The sequence below is a fragment of the Stigmatopora argus genome, chromosome 16, assembly GCF_051989625.1.
Source record: "Stigmatopora argus isolate UIUO_Sarg chromosome 16, RoL_Sarg_1.0, whole genome shotgun sequence".
Classification (NCBI taxonomy): Eukaryota; Metazoa; Chordata; class Actinopteri; order Syngnathiformes; family Syngnathidae; genus Stigmatopora; species Stigmatopora argus.
In genome coordinates, this window is record NC_135402.1 from 3,060,246 (window position 1) to 3,084,480 (window position 24,235).

General features: G+C 47.6%; 4 protein-coding genes across 18 annotated transcripts; 2 read left to right on the forward strand and 2 right to left on the reverse strand.

Annotated features, from left to right (window-relative positions):
- Positions 1 to 8,933: 8,933 nt before the first annotated feature.
- Positions 8,934 to 11,534, reverse strand: mzt2b (mitotic spindle organizing protein 2B). 2 transcript variants are annotated; one of them, XM_077623692.1, is made up of 5 exons: positions 11,402 to 11,534; positions 11,020 to 11,219; positions 10,616 to 10,767; positions 10,308 to 10,430; positions 8,934 to 9,454 (listed from the first exon to the last, which is right to left on the reverse strand). In XM_077623692.1, the coding sequence occupies exons 2-5, from the start codon at positions 11,184 to 11,186 to the stop codon at positions 9,303 to 9,305; spliced, it is 594 nt and encodes a 197-aa protein (XP_077479818.1). In that variant the 5' UTR covers positions 11,187 to 11,219; positions 11,402 to 11,534; the 3' UTR covers positions 8,934 to 9,302. The 2 variants fall into 2 exon arrangements, with proteins under 2 accessions (XP_077479818.1, XP_077479819.1); XM_077623693.1 differs by having other exon boundaries at positions 11,372 to 11,458.
- On the forward strand, positions 11,310 to 17,532 carry LOC144091288 (KN motif and ankyrin repeat domain-containing protein 1-like). Its single transcript, XM_077623507.1, has 10 exons — positions 11,310 to 11,323; positions 12,344 to 14,439; positions 14,685 to 14,804; positions 15,121 to 15,229; positions 15,347 to 15,514; positions 15,620 to 15,707; positions 15,781 to 16,000; positions 16,667 to 16,809; positions 16,892 to 17,092; positions 17,446 to 17,532. Exons 1-10 carry the CDS (start codon positions 11,310 to 11,312, stop codon positions 17,530 to 17,532), a joined length of 3,246 nt encoding a protein of 1,081 aa, XP_077479633.1.
- On the reverse strand, positions 14,449 to 24,203 carry LOC144091059 (neuropeptide FF receptor 2-like). Of its 8 annotated transcripts, none has more exons than XM_077623082.1 (13): positions 24,023 to 24,203; positions 23,457 to 23,765; positions 22,952 to 23,051; positions 22,082 to 22,876; positions 21,922 to 22,010; positions 19,925 to 20,812; positions 19,382 to 19,520; positions 16,639 to 17,118; positions 16,217 to 16,312; positions 15,774 to 16,028; positions 15,287 to 15,469; positions 15,101 to 15,181; positions 14,449 to 14,535 (listed from the first exon to the last, which is right to left on the reverse strand). In XM_077623082.1, exons 2-4 carry the CDS (start codon positions 23,752 to 23,754, stop codon positions 22,099 to 22,101), a joined length of 1,176 nt encoding a protein of 391 aa, XP_077479208.1. In that variant the 5' UTR covers positions 23,755 to 23,765; positions 24,023 to 24,203; the 3' UTR covers positions 14,449 to 14,535; positions 15,101 to 15,181; positions 15,287 to 15,469; positions 15,774 to 16,028; positions 16,217 to 16,312; positions 16,639 to 17,118; positions 19,382 to 19,520; positions 19,925 to 20,812; positions 21,922 to 22,010; positions 22,082 to 22,098. The 8 variants fall into 8 exon arrangements, with proteins under 8 accessions (XP_077479208.1, XP_077479209.1, XP_077479210.1 ...); XM_077623083.1 differs by having other exon boundaries at positions 21,918 to 22,010; XM_077623084.1 differs by having other exon boundaries at positions 16,639 to 16,814; positions 16,870 to 17,118; positions 19,925 to 22,010.
- Positions 18,640 to 21,439, forward strand: LOC144091062 (protein polybromo-1). 7 transcript variants are annotated; one of them, XM_077623091.1, is made up of 6 exons: positions 18,834 to 19,182; positions 19,930 to 20,168; positions 20,233 to 20,338; positions 20,399 to 20,500; positions 20,610 to 20,742; positions 20,811 to 21,439. In XM_077623091.1, the coding sequence occupies exons 1-6, from the start codon at positions 19,084 to 19,086 to the stop codon at positions 20,906 to 20,908; spliced, it is 777 nt and encodes a 258-aa protein (XP_077479217.1). In that variant the 5' UTR covers positions 18,834 to 19,083; the 3' UTR covers positions 20,909 to 21,439. The 7 variants fall into 7 exon arrangements, 6 of the variants coding, with proteins under 6 accessions (XP_077479215.1, XP_077479213.1, XP_077479218.1 ...); XR_013305601.1 differs by having other exon boundaries at positions 18,648 to 19,182; positions 20,233 to 20,550; XM_077623088.1 differs by having other exon boundaries at positions 18,824 to 19,182; positions 20,399 to 20,742.
- Positions 24,204 to 24,235: the final 32 nt, after the last annotated feature.

Genomic DNA, 24,235 nt, shown 5'->3' on the forward strand with positions numbered 1-24,235 from the left:
ACCTTTGCCCCACCAGTAGGTTGACCTCGCATAGCAAAAAAGGAATGAGAAGTCGTACAATTAGATTCGGAGATAAAAGGCAAAATATGTTTCACTAGGTCAAAATTTGCATAACTGTCATTTCCTCATTTAACGAGTGTCATTATAATAAACAAATATTGCCAAGTGTTGCAGAAACGTATCATAAAAACCATCCGAACTCATCTAAAAAAAAAAAAAGCTTAACGTTTAAGTAAATTTTCACACGCGAAATCTCCCAATAGCATTTTTTTTTTACTCATTTGAATAATTTTACATTATTAGGAGGTACAATTAGGCAGGAAAAGTGTCAAGATTTGATATTTCTTTTTGAGATGCTGCGCCGAGGGTCAGAAAACAAGCTTTGTCACTCTGGCTTTTCACAAGCTAACAAATCTGATTAGGAACATGACATGGCTTGTTGAAGGAAGAATTAGCAGTTGGCTGGTGATAATAATGGATGCTAAAATAAGCATTGGCAGAAATCAGAATGACTTGAAAATGATCAAATCAATGGGAAGCTTCCGTTTTTTTTCCATATTAAGACCCAATAGTTGTCAACGAGATTATGTCAAACTGTTCCCCGTTACGTCCTGAGTTTCTGTGCTTTTTTTGCGGTCTAGGACAGTTTAGTCAACATTTTCCCTTTTCTCATTATTTAAAAAAATGAAATAAAAAATCCAACATAGGCGGGCGGACCACCCACCCAAGTTCAAGTGGCAATTTCCCCCGAGCCGAAACGTCGCAACCAAATGCGTCATGGCAAAGCTGAGATTAATCTCCGTTTGATTATCCCCAAACCTCCATTTTGAAAATGAGGTCACCGTGATTCCTTTTGCTGTAGCGGGGTCACCCAATCAGCACAAGCCACTAAAGTGCTTTTGTCCCATTTACTAACAATAGCCACAATTAAAAAAACCTCCGCCACTACTTTTCACCATATTTTATTTCCTCTCTTTTCCTGGCGCAATCGTGACCCCCCCCCCTGCCCCACCACCCCAAAAATGGCAAAGACGCGCGACGAGGCGCTTGACGGGACCCCGGCGGTGGCTGGCTTGCCAGCCCTCATTAGCGCGCATTGATCACCGAAGCCAACGACGTGTTTACCAAACAGTCCGAATGGAGACGACAAAGCAAACAGCCGGATTGACGCGGAGGTGGGACGGAGTGACGCTCCGGTGCCGAAGAAGAGGAAGAGGAGGAGGAGGAGGAGGGTGGGGGGGGGCAGGTGATGGTGTGATAATGGAGAGAAAAACACTCCGGGGAGGGCGCGCTTGAGGATACGGAGACGATGAGCTCGCACTCCCAAGTGTCGGAGGGATGAGATGCAGGTGAAGCAGGTGAGCCGGCGTGTGTATGTACATGTGTGGATGGAGGGGGGGGGGGGGGGATAGATGCTGAAACGGGGGGGCTGGGGGGTGCATATTAAAAATGCAGCAGTGGGGAGCAGGCCGGGGATTCACAGTAATTAGATGACAAAACGGCGGCAGGCTGGAGATGAGAGAGAGGGGTCACACACAATGCCACTGCCGCCGGGTAATTTGTAAGTGTCAATCACCAGCCTGCCGGGGGGAAAAAGGGAAAGGGGAGGGGGAGGGAGGGGGAAGCGGGATGGGATGGGATGGGATGAGGGGCGGTGGGGGTGTTGTGGCGTCTGGAAATAGAGGCGGAATATGAGGCTGAAGATGGGGAGGAAATGGAAAGTCACCAGAGTGAAATGGAAAAAGATGGATGAAAGAAGACAAAAATCACTGCTGGGTGATTACTGTCAAGAGCGCGCGCGCCAATATGACGAGGGGGGCCGAGGGGGGAGACGAAAATAGGACCGGCGAATCGGGGAAAAGAAAAGTAACGGATTCTTTGGAGTTTGGGGGTTAACAGGTAGGCTCTTTCAGCAGAAATTTGGACAGGTTGAGACCAATGAATGTTGGCATACGATCTTAATCGGGTTCCGGGACTGAGATCGTATGTCGAGCTTTTTGTAACTCGAGCAAACGTTTCCCATTGAAATGAATTAAAAACAAATTAATTTGTTCCAACCCTTTGAAAAAACAGGTTTTTCCACGACAGCGCACTCTTAACCAAACAAACAAATTTAAATGAACTTGGATTAACATATACAGACACTCAAACATACGTTTAATGTAAGTTTACACAAAACTGAATTCTAATTTTGTTTTAATTTGGGATCCAAGATGGCGGCGCGCACTGACGCAGCGGCTCTATGCTCTCCAGTTTGGCGTTTAACAATTCCGTCATACGCAGTTTCTGGGTGTGATGACAAATAGGCTTTTTGTTGTTGATGATGACGACAAGGCCTATGTCCGATTAATATTATTATTATTAAATAAATAGCATTTGTTCATTTGCATCAGTGCTTATCCTTGCCTGGGTCATGGGGTGCTAGAGCGTATCCCGGTTGACTTTGGGTAAAAGGCAGACTACATCCAAATTGCAACAAATTGCAGAAAAAAAGGGACTCGAACAGGTGCCGACTGCGCGCAAGTCAGGCGAAAGAACCACGACACCATCCGTTGGCAAGCTAAAATTAGGAGTACCTAAAGTGTAGTTTTGCTTGAATAAATAGAATTATTTTTTTTAATTTGTCATCTGCGATTTACGGTGACAAGAATTGTCTTTTCAGTGCACCCCTATCATTTCGGCATATTACGACTCACAACAGTTTAAAAAAGGGGGGAACGACATGAACAATCTTCCTACCATTTACTGTCCAATTTTATTTATTGACTTCCAGAGACGACGATAGACTGAAACATGATCGTTAAATCCCAGTCACAATGGATTTTGATGGACTACATGTCTATAAAAACCAACAAGACTATCCTATGTCGGCCTCCGCATTAATAGAGTAGAAAGACACGTTGGAAAAGCTTCATCTCCCCCCCCCAAAAAAAAATAAATGGCGTCCGAGCCAACCAATGGGAGAAGCGGCGCGACTGGCGTCCACTTCCCGGCACGCCGCCTCCCCTTTTGAGGAATGAGCCAAATATCAGCGTTGTCGTGTTATGTCATGTCAGTGCCCCGACTGGGCTGCATGTGTAAAGACAGATTATCTCCATTTTTCTGCCACACGCTCGCGCTCGGCGCCGTTTATGCATGCATGAGCGCGCGCTATTGTGTCGTCTGCCGCTATTGTCTAAGCCCGCGACCCCCATTGTCGGCGAGGTGCCGGCGGGCGCCTTCACCTGTCCGTCACCCGACTTTAGGTTGCGCTGCTACCGTTTTTCGCGTACACCCCCCCCCCCCCCCCCCCCTCTCCTTCCAACATGCCGACGTCAATATTTTTCCTTACAAACAGAGTTGTATTCTTTTTGGATGAAGCTTTAAATCTCATTGTACTTGTAGAATGACAATAAAGGCATTTAATATAATATTTGGAAGAAAATAAGTGGTTGTGCTGCTAAAACGGGGGTGTGCAAACTTTTGTCCAAAAGGGAAAAAAGAAAAAAAGGATAAGGGCAATTTGTTGCAATTTGTCAATGACAGGCAATAAGTGCCCTATAAAGACTAAATTTTCATGTTTTATTTTGTTGTTATTATTTTATGAGATGTAGAGTGTCCTGAAAGTTGCCTTGAAATAAAATGTGTTAGAATTATTAATGTTTTTTTGGACAGGAGATGCATTTTTTAACAGTATTTGTGTTTATTTAAAACACTTTTTTTACTTTATAATTAACAAGTCATGTTCCTAGTTCAGATGAATTGGACGTCCATCGACATTACCGAGTGCCTACCCTCCATGTTGAAGTAAATTGGACTTCCCTCACTCTGGACGGCAGTGCATTCGTTTAAAAAAAAAAAAAAAAAAGACTGAAAAGCTCGACAACAAAAAAAAATTGAAAAAATAAAAAGTTTTAATTACGTTTCTTCAGTCTTCGCCATCAATCCGCATCCTACATGCATTCGACAACCTGCGTCTGATGACTAAACTGGATGTGTTCTCATTTAGGAGAGTTAAACGTAGCCAATTAGAAGCAATGAAAAGCGTTACAGTAGAGAAAAAAAAAAAGAAAAAAAAACACAAACACAAAAGAAAGTGTGCAAATTACCAAGACAAAGACGGCGAGCAAACTGCCTTTGGCTTAATTAATAGGAATTAGGAAACGTGTCACACGTACCCCCCTGACACAGGCGCGCGCACACTTCTACAGACAACAAGAACAGATAGAAATGATGACGATTCTACGATTATTTAGTTGCCAATTAGCAGCTAATCATTCGCCGCTCTCGTCTTCACAAGCTCGCATTCACGCCGGAGTGACAATGAACCGCCGCTGCGTGGAAAAATATTTTTAATACTCAATCCAAACAATGTCCACGGCAAAGGACAAAGAATTTTTTTTGACTAACTTTACAAATTGCCGTGACCAAGAAGGGGAAATACGGAATTTGATCAAGCTGAAAATGAGACCTTTCGGTAAGGTTCACAACCCCGAGATAAGAAAGACAAACAACAATTAAGATCATTCGTCAGCGTAAAAGCCACAAAGATAGTTGAACTACATTAACTTTACAACTTAACGAAGCGATGGGCGGTCAAAGGTTAACGTCGCTTCATTTCGGTCGTGCCTTCGTTTGGGAAAAAGAGTCAAATGAGCGAATACGGGGATTGCTTTGCAAACGTTAAAGTCATTTGAACAAGTGCCATCATTCCACATAGATTGGACATCTATCACAGTCAATGGCAGGCAATGAGTGCATAAACTGCTTGAAAAATAAGACCCCCCCCCCCAAAAAAAATTAAAAAAATAAGTACGATTGTCTGATTTTTTCTTCCAATTTGTTCATCCCAAGTAACGACTCAACTTGTTTTGTATCTAAAACTATCATTTTTTTACTCACAAAAAAATAGTTGAAATGGGCTACAAGCAGCAAAATGAAAAATGCATATTTACACGACTGGAAAAAAACCAATCATCACATTTTTATTCCATTTTTTTTCAACAAATGCATTTTCATAAAACAATACACTAAATTCTACATTCATTTCCATGGGACTTGCACCAACTAGTGTAAAAAATGAGAACTGCCAGAAAATTAAGGCTCGATTTAAGCTTCTTCTGCAAGCCCCATTCAACGATATTTTCATCATTCGCTGCGGGCAAAAAGTGGGCAGTAGGCCCACAAGCCCTAGTTTGGACATCCCTAATCTATTGGATTCCGACATGTGTGCGCGTGTGTATGTAGGTGTGTATGCGAACGCCTGTATGTTGCCAGAGGGGTTTTTTTTGCCAATGAATGTGAACTCCATTGGTCTCCACATCTGCCGCTAACAGACGGAGCCAACAGCCTCTCGTTAATAAAGCGGATAAATAAATAAAGCTTAAGGAGGCCGTGTTTACCTGCTTGGGTTCTGTCTATTTGAGCTGCTTACAATGCCAGCGGGGGGAGGTCCGGCCCAATGTGTGTACGTACGTGTGTGTGTGTGGGTGTGGACAGCGGAACGCGGACCCCCCCCTTCCACGTATACGACGTGGCCGGCGTTAAACTGCTTTTCGCTGGAAAATTGCCGCATTGCACGACTTATTGGGGCATCTGTTAGGACATCCCGAGCCAGAAAATTGCCGCGTGTGTACATTTTACAGCAAAAAAGCGAGCGGGCTAAATGGAAAAAGGCAGCTTAGTGAATGGGGCTCGCTCGCCATGAAATAACCAACGTCTGGCTGGCCTCTCTTAGCGTGATTCGCGTCCAGAAAATTTGGTGAGTCACGTCGGCTCGCCGCTCTTCTGTATCGTTCGGGACGGCGACTGGGACGGACGCACATTAAATGATTGCTTGCCATTGACAAAGATAGACGTCTAATCCCATTTGAGATGATGCCAATTACCGACAAAGACTAAAACTAAATATTGGGATATTATCTCAAGTTTTTGACAATTTTGAAATATTTTTTTATCTGCTTTTGCTTTTTTTCCGCTAGATTTTTTTGTGCCTTTTAACGTTTTTTCCATAATTTTCCGACGACTTTATAGCATAGTTTCCATCCATTATTTGGACAACAACATGATATTTAACGATTTTCTATTCTGCCACAATATGAATCGGTCGCAGTTACTTTGATCGTGTTAATATGATATGTACACATTTAAAGCAATCTATTGCACTTTACAGAAAGCAATTATTAAAAAAAAAAGCAATTTCAACAATTTGGTTGTTGAAACATTTACAACATTCCAACAATTTAGCCTTCACATTTATGTAAGAACCCCCCCAAAAATTATTTGACCGATTTAAACCACCTTATTTGAAGAAAAAAAATCACTACCATCACAAAAATCCTTCCTACACAATTTCTTCAATTTTCTTTAAACATGACTGAACCCATTTCACCGATCCATCGGCGGGCTAGCCACCCAATCCATGTGGACTGGGTCCATTTCCAGTCTGGATTGGACGTCTATCACCGTCAACGGCACTGAAAGATGCTCTCCACGACCAGCCTTATATACCTATACGAATATATCTATTTCTATATATATAAAAGCGAGTGAGAGGCAGACAGGAGCGGATAAAGACGGTATATGGAGAGCGGGCGGGGCAGCGCAGGGTCCCCCAGCAATCGTCCCTCCGCAAGATGGAGCGAGACTGCCGGCGCACACTGTCAAGGCAGTTAATATAAGCGGCGCAGATAAGGCGGTGCAGACAAACACTGACCAAATCAGCCATTTCAGCAGCCAACGCGCCAACTGTCAGTCAGCCTGAGAGACACAGCAACAATCAGCACTCGGCCGGCTGATAAGAGCTCGGCCGGCCGGGCGCGGGAAATAGCCAATCTGCCGCTGAGGAGGAAGGAAGGAAGGAAGGAAGGATGGAAGGAGAGAAGGAGAGAAAAGGAGGGGGAGAAAGAAAGACGGAGGGAGGGAGCGAGGGAGGAAGAAGCACTGAGCAAGAAAACAGGATTCCGATGCACTTGGCTGCACACAGGGAATACTATACACCAACCCATCAGCCATAATATTAAGGACACCTGCCCAATGGCATTGATTGATGTTGCGCGGTACGCGTATGGCGGGGGGAAGGGGGGGCCGCTGTCCAAACTGCGCCCCGCGGCCCGGTTACTATTGCTTCGCAGCAAAATGCTCAAAATATCAATGTTTTGGCAAATATCTTGATGAGCTGTTTGTATGCTTTAGTGGGGAAACCCATTTTTTTCTTCTTCAAAATATGACTAAAAAGGGTACGAATCATATGCGCTGAATAAAATTCAAGTAGTGATAGACAAAGGAATATGACAGGAATGGTCACAACTGCAATGCAAAAAAAATTATCGACTAATTATGATTTAGGGAAACTGGTAAGGCTGCAGGGGGAAAATATTTTTAATCAGTCCAGTCCCAGTTTCAGCTTTAATTAGCATACAAATCTCACAAAAATGGTTTCCACGTCCAGTCGGTCTGCTTTAATCGAGGACTACAAAAAAAAACAGGACGCTTAGTGATAAGAGGCTCAAAAATTTGGATTCCCCAAGACCCAAGCTGAGCTCCATTGGAGTTAAAAAAAAAAGCCCATTTTCCTACATTGACCCCGACGGAAAGGCGAAAACGACTGGGAAAGCTGGCGGCGATCACCAGTCAAAAGGGCGTACCAACGTTAGTCGACTTCGGGGTATCGGTGGCGTCACGACAGACAAAAAACGGAGGCTTCTCCGTACCCGGTCAAAGCGCTGACGTTAACGATTTGAACGCCTGGCTTCTTTAACGCGCCGCCTCGCTTGCTCCGCACAATACGGCCGAGACGCGCAGTTTGGTCGTATCTATTGATTAATGGCGCATATAGCGTGCGGACGCACGCACGCACGCCAGCACGCGCACGCACTCACTCCGGTTGGCGTGAATGTGAGAGAGGGATAGCGCTCTCCATTTAATGGAAGAGTGAAATTCCCTCATAAGAAAATAAACACATCCAAAAAGGCCAGGCGTGGTGGGTGGATGCGGCGAGGGCGAGGGGGGGAGGGGCCCCGTCCCGCCGACACCCAAGGGCCACACTGCCCCCTGGAGGTGACACGCGTAAGCCGGGAATAAATTCCCCGCCGTTTACCGGCTTTGTCAAACACGTTTAGGCCGCCCGCGAGCAACAACAGAGGCGAGCGGCGACAGCTGGCGACTGTTTATTCTTGGAAGTGGAGTCAGAGGGGCGTCTGCGCTTCCTTGATCAGGAAGCAAGCGGCCATTACGGTGAGCGGCGGCACGCTAATCGCCCCGCGTGCCGCCCAGGCGCGGGAAGAGTTAAGCTAGCCCCGTGCCGCCGTCCCCTTTCGCTCGGTCAAGGCCCATTAAACCGGCTACGGCGCGGCAATATGGCGCCATCAATTACGGGCGCGCCGCTATCAATGCGCGCAGGCAGGGCCGTATAAATAGGATGGACGGCCACATAAAAGGCGAGCGGCCCGTGGCCTTTAAAATGACCCCTGAAGCGCCGGACCGCCTCTCCGTTTACGCTCGCGCATGCTAGCGCATGCAGATATGCGGACAAAATGTGCACTTTGGGTTCACGTGGACTACAGTCAACATGAAACCATGCAACAATTTGGACATGTAAAGGTGGTGATGGGGGGGGCTATTGTAAGAATCGTTTTACTGCCCCCTTGTGGCTTGAATAAGCTACTCAGTTTGTGCGAGAATGCCCATTCGAAATGCAGGTAAATCTGTGGTTTTGGAATATTAGGGGTGTCCAAACTTTATCCCACAGGGCCGCTAATGACAAAAGATTTAAGACAAATTCATTGGATGTCCACATTTGTCAGTAAAAGCCATTAAATTAAGTTAATTTCAGTTATCAGTGCGTGGAAACGTTGAAATTACACTCTGGATATTTTTTTTCACGGACTACAATATTTAGACAAGGCGCAGAAAAAAAAACAAGTTGAAATGAAATGAAAGAAGACAGGAAAATGATATTGAGTTTATTCTAAGATATGTTGCACAAAAGTAAAGAACGCGCACAGAAATAAGGGCCCGTAAAATTGGATCTGAAATCCTAAAAATAATATACAGCGCTATCTCCCGAAGAACATCAGGAAAACCTTTACATTTTCTGACAAAAATTGATTTTTGCTCACAGGGAATTTAGGGGGTGTTACTACAGTTACTAAATAGATTCTATTCAGCAAAATCATTCTTGAATAGGCAATTAAATCTCAACAATTATTACATCCTGAACTGTAACGTTTTGCTCACGTTGAATAGCTTTGAAGTTGTTTGCGTAAATTGGAAAAAAGCGTGTAATATTTCCCGAAAATATAGTATACTACTGTTTTCTATGACTACATCTGCGAGGAGGAGCTGCTGCTTCCTGAGCTTTTTGTCTTCTGCCCCCTGCTGGCGCTTGGTTGCCGCTGCACCCGCTGGCCAGAGGCCTCACGCATTTTTTCGGCGGTGCTGGTCGATGATGATGTCGCTTTGCTTCGCACAGCCGCTGAACCGTAAGAAAATACGACAAAGTGAAGCGAGGATGCCAGGAGGAGAGACGCAAACATTCCGGATTGAGGGGAAAAAAAATGCTTCCGCGCGGAACGTTACGAAAGGCAATCGAGGAATTAAAATAGCATTGATGCAATGCAGTGTGTTTATCTCTCCTATATCTTTTAACACACCAACATTTTCATATCGAGCTTCAAATGTGGTATATTGGAGTTTTTGCAGTCATTTGACAGCTTTGTTAGCCGTTTTAGGGCATAATATTAACATTACTAACATGCTTATTAGTAGTATTAGTATTTGAAGAGTACATACTAATATTGATTTTTACGAACGTGATGCACATGCTTTTAAATGATGAAATTTTGGAGTCAACATGGACATGCAACTACTCAGTAAACACTGTTACCAAAAATAAGGCTACACACTTACCGGTTAATACACATTACTACTATTAATGTCACAGCAATACAATTTATGAACACTAAGACTAACACACACATGCAAAACATCACTGACTCACTATTTCACTTAAACTAGGGCCATGTTTTCACTCAAAACTAGGGTTGGGTTTGGGCTGGACTTGGGGATGGATCAGGGTAAACATTCTCTTTTGCATCAGACCTACCTTGCCACATAGTGGGTGGGTGGGTGTTCACGGGGCCAGGCGTTTGGTGGGCAGGGGCTTTCTGGGGGGTTTGGGGGCGGGGCATGGTGGGCAGGGGGCATTCTGGGGGTTTGGGGTGGTTAGTCAGGGGCTTTGGGGGCGGGGTCTATTACAAAATGTGACCTAAAATGCAGTGTAATGAAACCTATAGGAAAATAGAACAATAGAAATAATGGAACCAGACCTTGTCCGTGAGGAGCGCTGCCCACATCTTGGGTGACGTAGGCCGCCATTTTGGCATTGACCCTGGTAGCCCGGGTTCCGAGCCCCGTAGGCTTTACACTCTTCCCAGAGCTCAAATTGTCATCTGGTTGAAAAATGGAACAAAAAATTAGTATAAGTACAGACATTTGAGTAAATTGTATGCTCCATTACGCTTTGGGCAAATATTGTTTACCGTTGATCAGTGTCAATTTGTTGTTAAACTGAAGATGTAGGATATTTAAGGAAATATAAGCAAATATTTCTCATAACAGCTACAAAAACACCAACCTCTGGCATCAGCTTTGATGGATGAGATGGTGGCGCCATGGGGGGCGTCCCCACCAGAACTCTCAGGGAGCCTTTGCCCGGCACACATGGCCTTCAAAGTCTGCAGGAGGACTTCGGGAGCCACGTCCATTTTCAGCAAATCCACTATGATCCTAAAATGGCAAATGTGTGTTATGACCACATGCAATCCAGTCGACAGATACAATGTTGATGAGGTTTTAATCATTAAGACTAGGAATGGCCCAATCACTACTTTGCATGCGAGTAAAAGAGCGAAAAAAAATCACCTTTAAAGGCATTTTTTTCCAATTAAAAAAAAACCTATCCAACTTCATACGTCAATAAATGGCTTTTAAGTACATTAGAAGATTGAGACAACATTGGAGTCAAGAGATTGTGCTCACTTGAAGACCTCCTGATCCACGGTGAGTCCAGCAGCCTGGGTCAGCTCGTACAAATCACTTTCCTCGGGGTTCAAAATCTTCTTTTTCTTCATGGCGTATTTCTGAACGTTGGCGGTGACCACCACCGTCGGGGAGTCCGCAGATGGGGGTCCCGCTGGCTGAGACATTGCACCGGGAAGGTCCACTTCAGAGCACGTGAACTGCAAGACGAGTTAATTGGGGGAGAACAACCAGGAAACGTTATTTTAGCGTTCAACTACTACTTGTTAACTACATTGTACTGAGTAAAAATGTGGCCCGTATCGTAAGTTAGCAATGTGTTGATTTTTGACAAATAAAGAAGCCTACGTACTTTAAAATGACGTTAGCAAACAATACACACCGTCAATTCAATTTTTCTAGCGTCGCTCGCATCCACAAGAGGCAATCAGGACGCAGCTGGACGCATTAGCAATGTCATCATCATGCGACATAACGCAAAGCAGCATGGGATGTGAAGTCCGCTCTGTTTAATTTTCTGTTCTACATAAAAACACATTAATAACGGACAGTTATATATATATATATATATATATATATATATATATATATATAATAAAAAATATAGAAATAATAATATATATTATATATTTATATATGCATATATATACACACACACAAATATATATATAGCCTTGATAGCATAAGATTTCCTTCACTTAGCTCCATTTCATTGCAGAATGTGCTGCGTGTGTGGATTGACAGAAAGACACAAAAGGTTGAAAGTGAGACGCTTTGTATCGCACAATGGTAATCAATCAAGATGAGCACGTAGCTATATTGCATCGCTCTCCTTTTTGCGGCTGGCAAGAGGATCGCCGCTCATGACGCAAAGCTGCTTCAACTTTAACAATGATTCATTTTCTTTGACCGGCTTTTATGTGTTCCGGCTTGTATAGGCACGAACCTACAAATAAAAGAGTGGCGTTCATCTCCAATCGAAGTGAGCGTCTTTTTTTAATTCTATTTTATTTTGTAATGAAATGAAGTCAACAGTTCACAAATATCTCTTCCAAGCCTTGTAAAAGAAGTCTGCGGTAAAAAGACAAGAGCCAAGAATGGAATCTGGTATTTAAAGGGAAACTTAAGCCCTAATTATAGTGTAATTCCAGTTGGTGTAGCAAGACATGAAATTTTGGGGATAGTTCTTGCTGAAGATTGTTTGTGCAAACCTCGGCTTGCTGTCCCTCCTCTTGGAGTGGGACGGTCTAAGTCCAAAGCATTTAAAACAGAGAGCGTGAGGAGACCTGAGGTAAGGCTCGAAGCTGCATAATGTGGCATTCAGATTGACAAATAACTTCTCCTCTTCCGGTGATCTTCCATACTTGGAGACCGACCCCGGTCGTGAAGTGGACTTCTCCAAGGGCATCAATATTAAGCGACTAAGCCTCAAGAGGAGGCCTCGCTCGGGCCTGGACCATGCGGAAAAGACGCAAAGCCAGTGGCATTCTGTGGAATCCCTATCTTCCTCGAGCAGCGACGAGACAAGACTCCTGGGTCGACCTCCTCTTCCTCCACCACACGGATCCACTGCAGATAAACACTTTTCCAAGCCTGAAGGACCAGATCGCCGCGATCAGTTCAAGTCTTCGCCTCCAACGAGATCTCCTCCTTTGCAAAAACAAACCCCACCGTTGGAGCAGACCACCGCAGAGCGACACCTCAACTCGGAACAGGAGTCCGCGATCCACTCGCTCGGCGTCCGGCGACGACTGGCCAGCTTCGGCGGGGTGAGCTCCCCCGGTTCTCCTTCTCGCTACACCGCCTTTCACTCCTACGACAACGAGAACGGCGTCCAAGGAGCTGGCGTCCGCAACGAGATGGATGGACTTCTTGCTTCCTCACTGGGGAGCGCTGGTAGCACGGGCTGCCTACAGTCGAGTCCTCGGGGATCCGGAAGAAGCACCCCGGTTTCGGGTTTCGGCTCCACGCAGTTGCTGAATGTCCGCGAACAAATGGTGGTGGCCCTGCAGAAGCTGAGAGAGCTGGAGGAGCAGGTGAAGATCATCCCTTTGCTCAAGGTGAAGATCTCAGTCCTTCAGGAAGAAAAAGAGCAATTGGCCTCACAACTCCAGATCCAGAAGAAGGACTCGGAGGGGACCGGCGCGGAAGAAACTGCGAAAGGACGCAGACGTAGTACGACATTAGAAGAAGATATTCAAACCCAACAACAAGTTATCGCCTCCTTGAAGCAGAAAACCCTTCACCTGGAGGCAGAGTTGAAAGAATCCTCTCTCCAGGCGGAGATGAGCCGGCTGAAACTGGAGCTTCAAGCTGCAGAAGCCAGAAACCGAGTGGACAAAGCCTCCAGCGCCAAACCGGTCACTGCCAGCTGCAGCATCCAGGCCAGGCCCACCACCACGTGCCAAGGGGTGGGCAACCACACTGAGCTGAAAGATGCCAGCACGGGGGATCACGTCGAAGTGAAGGACGTGGCCGTGTGGTGTGGCTCACCTGAGTCCAAAAACGCCCGCGTCGGCCCTGATCTCGCCATGAGTCGCTGGGAGGTCAGAGAGCGAGTGGAAACCAGGGAGAAGGGCGAGGGGGTCCACGTTTCTACAAACTCGCAAGGTGTCGGAGTCGAGTTCCAGCTATGTCACGCAGAGAGCAACACGGACGTTCCGTGGCCAGATCTGGAGAAGAAGAAGGAACTTCGGTCAGTGGCGTGCGGCGACTGTTCCGTCAACGTAATCGTCCGGCCGGCAAAGGATACCGTTTCTCGTGGCACGGTGACAGAGTCGCTCAAAGGAGTCGGTCTCGGACCCGCGGCGTCCTCTCAGGTCACGTCCCAGCGTACCAACGCCACTTTTAGCTCAGCGTCTCGTCTGGCAAATACAAGACACGCCATCGGCGCAGAGTCCAGCGCAAATACCGTCCTCAGAAGCCAACACAAGCTAACAAACACCGCCAAAGCCGTCGCGGCGAGGACGGTATCCGTTGGCAACCGGGTCAAAGACGTCAAGGGCATCGCCAAGACACGCACCGTTGGGGTCGAGACCATCCCCTTAGAAGGAAATGCTCCGAAACCAAATACCCGAGACATCGGCGTGGGATTGACAAGCATTCACGACAACTACCTGGTTGGCCTTAAAACCCAAAACATGGCGTCTGGACCGTCGCATCTACCCGACCCGGAGAAGACCAGGAGCATCGGCGTCGGGGAAGGAAAGATACGAGATCTGTCGGTGTCCAACGGCGTAGTCGGTCAGCAGATTCCGTCGTCTCATTGCAATTCTGCGGTGGACCATCGCGTGGAGAAGATACCCGTGGTCCCTGAGCGGCGTCGTGGTCCTCAAATGGAGGGGTTCTCTGAGCAGAAAAGTGACACGGTGCCATCCATCAGTAACAAAGCTGGGACTCAAGGAGGTCCGTTAGTCCCAGGTCAGACCTTTATCTTAATTCATCCATGTACGGCGTGTTTTTGGTTTAGCTTAGCCACTTTCACCTCCAAACGTCTTGGGCTGTGACATCATGGGGCTAAAGTGGGGGAATAGAGTCAAATGATTTGAAATGTAGGACTTGGTCCTTGCTAAAAATTGGAAGGTGAAAAGTTAGCTATGACTTCCTGATCGGTGATTTGCTGCCACTATGTTAAAAAACATTTTGGTTGATTTTCTTCACCGCAGCCAACAGAGAACTTTGCACGCCAGCTGACGTCTCCGACTCTGGTCAGCCGGGTGGATACGACTCGGAGGTGAAACGAATGATACAGCTGTTAGAGCGACAGACTTCATCGGCCGTAAGAGGTAGCGTACTACCGTAAATCCCCCGAGAGTACCGCCGCAAATGAACGTGGTGGTTAAAAATTCTATCTCCGCTTCTGTCTGTTCTCACGACGGAGCTAAACTTAGCATTTTAGCAATGTGAAGAATGTTATCTGGTTTTGGAACTGGTCTCGCTACACAGCAATTTGTGGTCCAGGGTCTAAAAATTGAACGCCTCGGTCGGGAGTGGAAATGTTTTCTTTCGCTATACGCATGTCTGAATGAGGAAAACAAGTCTTATATGAGTGAAAGCTTAATTTAAAAAAATATAAGTTCACCTTTGACCCTTTGTGTCCAGAGGGCTCAAATCTTGTGGCGGTCCCGCACAAGCCAATCAGGAAGGAAAATACTGAACAAGGCTGCAGCAACACCAGGAAAAACATGAGATTCATGAGAGCCGCCAGCGGGTAGATATATTGATTTAAGTATTATTATTTTTTACAAATTGCGGTGGTGGAAAGTACCTCCAATCTTCACCTTTCCTAGCGTAGCCATTTATGAATGGATGTCATTCCATCACGAAGGTTGAACCCCTCTCACAAGCTCTCCGTCGCCGACAACCCGGAGGAGGCGGATCGGAGCTCCAACAGAAAGTCCAGGGAGGCGGAGCCGACGCCGGCGAGACGGCTCAAGGGCGCCGTCGTGGCCTGCAAGGGGTCAAAAGGGTCAACAAAATCGCAAGTCACTAAGAGGTAGCGCTCAACTTCGGTTTCCATCCAAAAATATGGATTTCCAACTCTGAATGAAGAAATAATACGCTTGGGAATGCATCAAATATGGGATTGTGCGCTTTCCAGGTGCAAATTCAGCGAAAAGATGATGTCGGCTTGCCAGGCCTTGAAGACGCACTTGAGCGAAGGCAAGCGTCTACCGAGTCGAGAACTGGTGAGGTCGCCAACCCTAATTAGCTCGACCACATCAGCGCTTAACCAGTTGGCGTTTTTTCTTTACCTTTTAGCGCGACTGCTTGCAGACGGTCCAGCAGGAGTGGTTCTCCGTGTCCAGTCCAAAGTCGGCCTCCGTGGAGTCGGTGGAGGACTACTTGTCGGGCTTCCGCGTCATCTCCCCCTCGCTGCTGCGACACGTGGCCAACATGGCCGACGGCAACGGCAACACGGCGTTGCACTACAGCGTGTCGCACTCCAACTTTGGCGTGGTCCAGAAGTTGCTGGATGCCGGTACATTTTCAGCACCATCTCACTCTCCCTTTTGTATGGGACATTGTTTATAGTGTTGAATGGAGATCAAGGACTAAGACAAGACTAAGAAACCATAAGTGAGACTTCATTGAAGTAATTTATGTGCACTTACAGTACACTGTTTTAAGTAATATACTGTGTGTTGCGTGTGCAGTTACAGTACTATAACTGTATATGAGGGAAAGTGGAACTTACTAGGTCTCCATATTTTCAATGGGCCCTCTGTCTTCAAAATGGGGCCTTCAATGGCAGCCAAGGAGTTAATAAGGAACCTTAAAATGCCCAAGTGACCTAGAAATGTCCAAAAAATAAACAAACAAACAAGAAGCATCAATCAATCAATAGGAAATGATCCAAAATTGACCAAAAGTGATCTACAAGTACCCTAAAATGGAAGTGAAAGATAAATCATCGCCAATGATAAATGCCCAATTCACCTAAACTCATCTCTCAGTGCCATTGACTTCTAGAGCCATCAATGGCGGCGAATTAGATCACTTTTTGGGCCACAAACTCACATGAGATCTGATTGGCGTGAATGTAGCCTGCCAACCAAACTGAGTTTGAGATGTCATTTTTAATGATGAAGTGTTTGTATAATGCTGAGTGAAACTGACCTTAGTTGAAATCAATTGTGATCTGTAGGTGTGTGCGATGCCAGCAAGCAAAACAAAGCGGGTTACACGCCCATCATGCTGGCGGCGCTCGCCGCCGTGGACCGGACGGAGGACATGGACGTGGTGGAGCGGCTCTTTGACAGGGGGGACGTCAACAGCAAAGCCAGCCAGGTCACCTGAAATTTTACGATGTAGAATACACGGCGGTTGCCGCCATTTTGTGACACGCACTGAATTTGTGGGCCGCCGGCAGGCCGGACAGACGGCGCTCATGCTCGCCGTGAGCCACGGCAGGCTGGAGATGGTCCGGGCGCTGCTGGCCCGCGGCGCGGCGGTCAACGCGCAGGACGACGAGGGCTCCACGGCGCTGATGTGCGCCAGCGAGCACGGTCACGCCGCCATGGTCCAGCTACTGCTGGATCGGCCGGAGTGCGACGCCGATTTGACGGACGGCGTGAGTTTCTTCTTCTCCTTCTTTGCCTATATTGACCAATGAAAAGAGCACAAAGAACGTATCAATATGTTTTTTTCATTATTTCCTTTTCCGAGCCGCGATGTTTGCAGGGGTGCTGGAGCCTATCCCAGCAAACTTTAATATTTAGCATCTATTTCAAATATTATAGATTCCATGAGGTCAGATTTACATAGTGCTAATGACACACAAATGCTAATTGCATACAATTTCTAACTAATGCCCCATTTATTTTGTCTTTGATGAGATTAGATTAAGCTTTATTTGTGTTACTTCCTGCTTTCATTCTTTTTGTGCCCAAATGATCTAAAAAAAAAATGCCTTTTTGTTTCCAGGATAACAGCACAGCCTTATCGATCGCTTTGGAGGCGGGACACAACGACATTGCCGTGCTTCTCTACGCGCACGCTAACTTGTCTTAAAAACCCTGACGTGATCCCATTTATCGATTAAAAATGAATCCTTTTGACAGAAAAATACAAAGATCCTCCTTTTTTTTCTGTGACAGACGCTTTGGAAGACCCTGATTTGCTTCTCCATTTCCAGGATTGCAAAAGCTCGTTTTCCAGTTTGAGCGCCATCTTCTACAACATAAATAAATACAAGTACAAACAACTGCTTCGTTTTCTGTCTTGTGTATGTGTGTGTGTGTGTGTGTGTGTGTGTGTGGTGGGTGGGGGGAAGGGGGGGTTGCTTTTGCTTCAAGTGCAATCAAATCAAATCATACGCAAGCAGCGGCAAGCACCAATTTGCTGTTGCCACGGCAACAGGCAGTGGTTTTGAGCGCTTCGCGGGAAAACACGCCATTGACACGCCACTTCTTTTCGAAGGGGACGACGCTGGGACCCCATTACAATGTTTTCAGATGTCGAGTCGACCTGAAAAATATTTTGGGTAATCGATTGGTCTCTTAGGTTCCGATTGGGGGCTGAGATCTGGCTCGGATCCTTATTGCAAAGACTATCTGCAAGTTATTACGTTAAAAAAATGGTTTGAACTGTAAATTCTAGTGTTTTTTTTCCCTAATTTAAAAAATCGGTTCATCATCAAAACGCAGATCTTGGGATATTTCGACCTTCTGTTGTTGTAGCTTTGAGATCCTAGGCTTGAATTCCAAATGAGACACAAATGGGGTCAGTTCTGGTCTTGAGCCTGGACCTGGTCTCAGTCTAGATTCCTAAAAGTCTTCAACTGGATTTGATCTCAGGGATTTTTGTTTTCCTGGAGTGATCTTAAGGCCAACGTTACTCCCAAAAAATCCCAGCCTAGGAGTCCTTGGAGATAATCATTCCTGATCCACCATAATCTTGTGATTGTTTGTTTTTGTGAGCAAGATTGCTCGTCACAAGTACTAGATTTTGTTTTTGTTCTCGCTGAAGGTAGAAATTGGGCCAAAAGTGCCACGCCCAATTGTTTCCATGCAGAACTTGTCCTTTGTTCAGATGCTAATTTTCCCCGCCGCAAAACCCACGTGCAGCCAGATTGCCTTCCGCGTCCAAACGGACGGAACGCCACTTTTTTTTCACCTCCCTTTGGCACGTCCCGGTGGAAAAAAAAAAAATCCCACAAACGGCTTAACGGCAACCAGATGTCGCCCGGAGTCGACTTGGACTTTTCCCTCGCTGGAAATACCAGTCTTTGTGTTTACGCGGCGTGGAGCGCGTCGAGGCGCTTCCCCGCTAAACTGTCTGGAATGCAAAGTCCAAAGCGGACCTTTGGGGGGGGGGGGGGGGGTGAGGTAGGGAGGGAAAGAGCCAAGACAAGAAAAGGACTCCGGATGTCGAAAGCACGCGAAGGGAGAGGGAAAGGCGCTGGCGGCCCGGCGCAGACGTCGGGAAGCCATGCAGACGGGAGCGTCCGCATTGCCCCCCCCCCACCCCTCAGCCATTTGTTTTATGAAAACATAGTGCTTCACCCCCCTCCCCCCTTTCCTCTATGCTCCCCCTTTCTGCTTCGCGTCGAGTGATCAGCTGATGAAGAGACTAGCAGCTCGCTGCTATGCGGGCTTGCTAATTCTCTCCCCCGCCGCCACCGCCGCCGCCGCCGCGCTGGATCCTGCGGACCGCCCTCAGGTAAACAGCCACGTTTCCCCACGGTGTGTGCGTGTGTCATCTCGAGCAGATTAGTCAAGGCGTCGGTGCTAGGGGGATTACGCTTTCATTCCTCCAGGGGGATGCTGCAGACGACCCCCAACCCTTTCACCCTCACCCCCCACACCACCCCGCCACCTAATGGGCTTCTTGTGCGTGTTTAGTTTGTTTACCAACATACCAGCGTGTCGCCAGCTGTGTCCTTGATGATCCGCGGTGAGCTCGTCCCATGCAGCACTCGGTCAGAATTCGGTCTCATGCGGCTGGCGTGCACAGGGGAGGGGGGCCCCCCCGCAAACATCTTTAATTGGATCGTCGGCCTGAAACAAAAAATAAATTAATTAATAAAAACGCCATGACGGTAGCGAGAGATGGAAGGCGAGCGGCAATGCAGTCGTGAAGAAAACAGATAAGGGATTAGTCAGGGAAATTTTGAAAAAAATGAAAAAATAAGGTGCTACAAAAAAAGATGGTGGACTGGCGAACCACCATTTTTTTGAAGTTGGTATTGGGTCAAGACTAGCCTACTTGAAACCAAAATTGCTCAAAAGCAGTATGCAGTTTTACTAACAAAATTTGAATGTGTTTTTTGGTAAATATCGTATGAAAACCCCAGTAGCAGATGCAGGGAAGCAGCCCCAGAACAAAAAGCTTTCTAACAGTAGGGATGTCGGAAAATATCGTAAGGGTATTAAAACACAAGTACGCCGAAATTCTTCCCCACCGTAGCCGGAAGTCGGCGGGAAGATGGAGAAAGACGGCGGCGGTGTGAAGAAGCCCAAACGCGACGAAGCGCGCGACAAAGATCCGCCTCCGCCGTCGCCCATTGAAGCGCCGCACGGGACGACGGGTGAAAAAGTCAAACGGAAACGAGGGCGACCGCCCGCCGAAAAGCTGCCCCCGAATCCGCCCGAGCTCACTCGGCAACTGACCACGCTGGTGGACATGGTGGTCAACTACAAGGACGGGTGAGGAGGTCGGCGTTTCTACAAAAAAACAGGAAAGTGAGGTTAATTTTTTACGTATTTTCAGTTTGGGCCGTCAGATCAGCAAAGGTTTTGCCCAGCTTCCCTCCAGGAAGGAAGCCCCCGAGTATTACGAGCTGATCCGAAAGCCCGTGGACTTCCGACGAATCAGGGTCGGCCTCCGTCGCCCGTCGCAAAACCCCCCACCCGGCGTTGACGTCCTCTCTTTTCAGGAGCGGGTACGAAACCACAAGTACAGAAGCGTGGGGGACCTCCAGAAGGACCTTTTCCTGCTGTGTCACAACGCACAAACGTACAACTTGGAAGGATCGCAGGTGAACCCCCAGAAGGGCCGGTTTTGGTCCCTGACGGAAGACGCTCAAAGGTACGATGTCCCTTTGGAGGGAGGATTGACCGGGAATGGCGGGTTGTGTGCCGCCGCAGATCTACGAGGACTCCATCGTCATCAAGTCGGTCTTCGAGAGCGCCCGGCTTCGGATCGTGACTGTCGCGGAGCCCGAGCAGACAGCGGCCGCCCAGGGCGACAACGGCGCCGTGGCCGAAGACGCCCTGGGAGGTAAAAGGGGACCGCCGGGCCGGGCCAAAAACCTTCAAATTTCCATGATGGTCTCTGTCTCTCTGTAGCCCTGGAGAACGAGAAGAACCCAAATTTCACAGCAAAGCGGCCTTTCGTATACCGAGACCGGGATGCCGAGCAAAAGGTTTCCGAGGATCAAGTTTGAACTGTTGTTTGGGAAGTATTTTTTAGATGATTATCGGTGGGATGACCAAAAACTTACTACACAGATTGTTTTTTTTTTCTTTTTAAAAGGTTTCATATAGCAATTTGCTAAGCGTCCATTTGCAGGTCTTCAAAAATAGGCTACGACTCAGTCATTCTCTTGTTGTTTAGCATTCATCTGCTCCAGATATGATGGAAAACTAACAAAAATATGCTTTATGGACTGTTTCTACGGTGTATTTAATGGGCTGGTGAAGTTACTGGGACTCGTGCCACCTACTGGGAAATCTCAATGGAACCGCTCCATATTTTTGTGGACTTTGACCACCTTTCCACAATGCGGAACTGGATTTTTTTTTTTCAAAAGGAGATTTTCCTCTTTGGACTCTGAATGTAAAATCTGAGGAGATGCATTTTGTACATATGGTATGCGAAACGCGTTGGTTGTCGGCGACGACAATCCCCGGGAAAAAAACGAAAATGTACTGTATCTATTCAACTCTACTCTTAATACATTTTGTCAAAAACCTTTCCCGATCGGACTTCACATGATTGGCTATTGGGAACGACCAGTCGCGAGACGCCTACTCAAGAGCCGTTGGCGGACGCTCTAATGGCAGATTAGCAAATCCACAAGGACGCTTTTAATCTTGACTCCAAGGACTTTAATAGAAGGTTTTCCGTTCCTGTAATTGCAGGGGATGACAATAAATAAATGGCAGGGACTGTCCCCAAAGACAAAAACTGGCACTCCCGTCTAGATTAGGCCTGGACTTGATGGCTCAAAGTACACGTCCGGTACACGTAGAAGAACATTCAAACAATAGTATCCTATCATTATCGATATCATGGCATAGACTAAGTTGCTGTTTGACAGACTTGGCAAAAAAAAGTCCAGCAAGAGAAAGAAGTGACAACTTGATGAAAACACTCGCAGTACGGAGGTTACGTGACCAATCGAGATTTACTTGAGCGTGACGGACAACCCATTCGGAATGACAAAATTGTACCTACAAACTGACGGATGGAAAATCCACGAATGTCTAAGCGGTGACTCGTTGGCTGACGACGAGTCGCCGAGGTTCTTGACCCGGACGGACTACCTGTCAAGAAACACAGTGTTGTGAAAATACCGTTCAGTCAAAATGACATTAGACACAGAAGAGAGGCTTACCAAGAATCTGGACCCTTTTACGGGTCTTCTGCAATGGGATCCGGGCCACCTCGGTCTCCCGACGCCGGCTTCCCACCCGAGACGGACCCCCCTCCGTCGGCGGGCCGAGAGGTCGGCGCGCGAAGGGTGAAGCTCCTCGGGTGCTCGGCGACGTCGGCGCAGAGCCTTAGCTCGAAGGCGGCCCGGAAAGCCCGGCGGAAGTTCTCGTTAAAGAAGCCGTAGACGACGGGGTTGACGCTGCTGTTGAAGAAGGCCAGCCAGTGGGCCAGCGGGTACAGGTAGATGTTGACCACGCGGTGCTGGGCCGGACTCAGACGCCCGTAGTCGCTCAACATCATCAGCGTCCACAGCGGCAGCCAGGAAACCACGAAGAGCAGCGCCACCACCAGGAGCATGGCGATAACGCGCTTCTTCTTGCCGCAGACGGCCCGCCGGGCCGGCGTCTCGGGCCCGGCGCCCCGCGGCGACAACTTGGCGCTTCGGAACAGCGCCCAACCCACCCGGGCGTAGGCGGCCACGATGAGGGCGAGAGGGGCCAGGTAGATGTTGACCAAGAGCACCGCGGTGTACGCCTTACGCATGTCCGGGCGGGGCCAGTTCTCACGGCACCAGTAGAGGGGAAGGCTTCCCCGGCCGCCCGGCAGGAGCAAGTGCACGCCGGGCTCCCGCACCACGCGCAGGGTGACGCCCGACGGGCAGGAGATGGACGCCGCCAGGACCCAGATGACTGCGATCACCAGCTTGGACGTGGCAACGCTCAACTTGCGCTTGAAGGGATACACGATGCAACGGAACCTGGACGCGGCGACGACACGGAATCGGTCGACGATCAAAACGCGGCGTTCAAATATTTCCCGACGATCGCCACACCTGTCCACGGCGACGGCCACCAGCGTGAAGATGGACGCCGACACGGAGATTCCCTGAACCGTGCCGCTTAATTTGCACATCACGTTCCCAAAAGGCCATCCTGCAAACAAACAAAAAATAATCAATATTTGGTGTCAATCATTTCCATTCAGTGCATTTTTCAAAGCATGGGTGGAAAACAAACTCCATTCGTTGTTTGCTTTGGAATCTCCCATCAATTTCCAATGGGGTTCAGGTCAGGGGAATTCTCTCAAGAGCCAATTAACAGACAAATTATCTACTATACATAGGGTGGCACCATGATTGAGTGGTTAGCAGGTCCGCCTCGCAGTTCTGAGAACAAGTGTTCAATCCCTAGTTAGACGTCCCATCCATTTTCAGCGGGAGGTTCGAGCCAACGGCCTTAGTGACGTTACCGTTCTGTCAAATCAGAAGTCTCGCCATCCTTTCCTTTCCCATCGACCTGAACTCCGAGATGGTTTAGGGCGAGGAAAGCTTTCCCTACCCGTGATGATGTTGTCCACCAGGGTGGTGGGCACGCAGAAGACGCCCACCAGCAAGTCGCTGACAGCCAGGTTGAGGATGAACAAGTTGGTGACGGTTCGCATGGCCCTGCGCCGGAGCACCGTCAAGCAAACCACACCATTACCCAGCATGCACGTCAGGAAGACGAGCAGGTAGGAGGCGGCGAAAACCGCCGCCACCGACGGCCGGTGGAGGTAAAAGTCCACGTAGGTCACGTTCTCCCGGTGAGACCGCGGCCCGACTGACCACGACGAGTTCCGGCTGACGTTTTGCTTCATCTTTAACAGACCTGAAAATGAACAAAAATAAATAAAAAATCTTAAATTTCATCCTTCGATTTCTGTTCTTCTGTAAACATCATTTACAAACATTTTCATAGATTGACCTCACGTCGGTCGAAGCATGAAAACATTTTTGGGGGCCAACACGTGGACATTTTTAGAGCAGTATATAGAATTTTCAAAAATAAAAGTCAATATTGTGAAAACATGTCAATAAATACAAATGACATACAGGTAATGTATATTGATGATGAATGCAGATTACCTGTCAGTCCGTTCCGGCGTCCCTCCACTAGGCGACTGGTGAGGCGGAGCTTCACGCGAGAAGGTTAACTGTGGTGTCCAAACTACAGTCCGCGGGCCAGCTGCAGCCCCGTGCTTATTGGCTGTGGCAAATGATGAAAAGATCATTGAATTGGGCCCGCACAAGAAGCTGGAATTCAGACTGCATGGTGACAATGACAAAACATTTAAAATG

Coding starts and splice junctions, on each gene's coding strand:
- mzt2b (XM_077623692.1), bottom strand. CDS start 11,186: ATGTCTCAGCCAGCGGGACCCCCATCTGCGGACTCCCCGACGGTGGTG. Junction 10,768..11,019: donor GTGGATCAGGAGGTCTTCAA/GTGAGCACAATC, acceptor TTGCCATTTTAG/GATCATAGTGGATTTGCTGA. Junction 9,455..10,307: donor CAGCGCTCCTCACGGACAAG/GTCTGGTTCCAT, acceptor CTTACGGTTCAG/CGGCTGTGCGAAGCAAAGCG.
- LOC144091288 (XM_077623507.1), top strand. Junction 15,708..15,780: donor GTCTACCGAGTCGAGAACTG/GTGAGGTCGCCA, acceptor TTTACCTTTTAG/CGCGACTGCTTGCAGACGGT. Junction 16,810..16,891: donor TCAACAGCAAAGCCAGCCAG/GTCACCTGAAAT, acceptor GGCCGCCGGCAG/GCCGGACAGACGGCGCTCAT.
- LOC144091062 (XM_077623087.1), top strand. CDS start 19,084: ATGAAGAGACTAGCAGCTCGCTGCTATGCGGGCTTGCTAATTCTCTCC. Junction 19,183..19,929: donor ATCCTGCGGACCGCCCTCAG/GTAAACAGCCAC, acceptor TCCCCACCGTAG/CCGGAAGTCGGCGGGAAGAT. Junction 20,169..20,232: donor GTGGTCAACTACAAGGACGG/GTGAGGAGGTCG, acceptor ACGTATTTTCAG/TTTGGGCCGTCAGATCAGCA.
- LOC144091059 (XM_077623081.1), bottom strand. CDS start 23,754: ATGAAGCAAAACGTCAGCCGGAACTCGTCGTGGTCAGTCGGGCCGCGG. Junction 23,052..23,456: donor GGTGGACAACATCATCACGG/GTAGGGAAAGCT, acceptor GTTTGTTTGCAG/GATGGCCTTTTGGGAACGTG. Junction 22,877..22,951: donor GTGGCCGTCGCCGTGGACAG/GTGTGGCGATCG, acceptor CGCCGCGTCCAG/GTTCCGTTGCATCGTGTATC.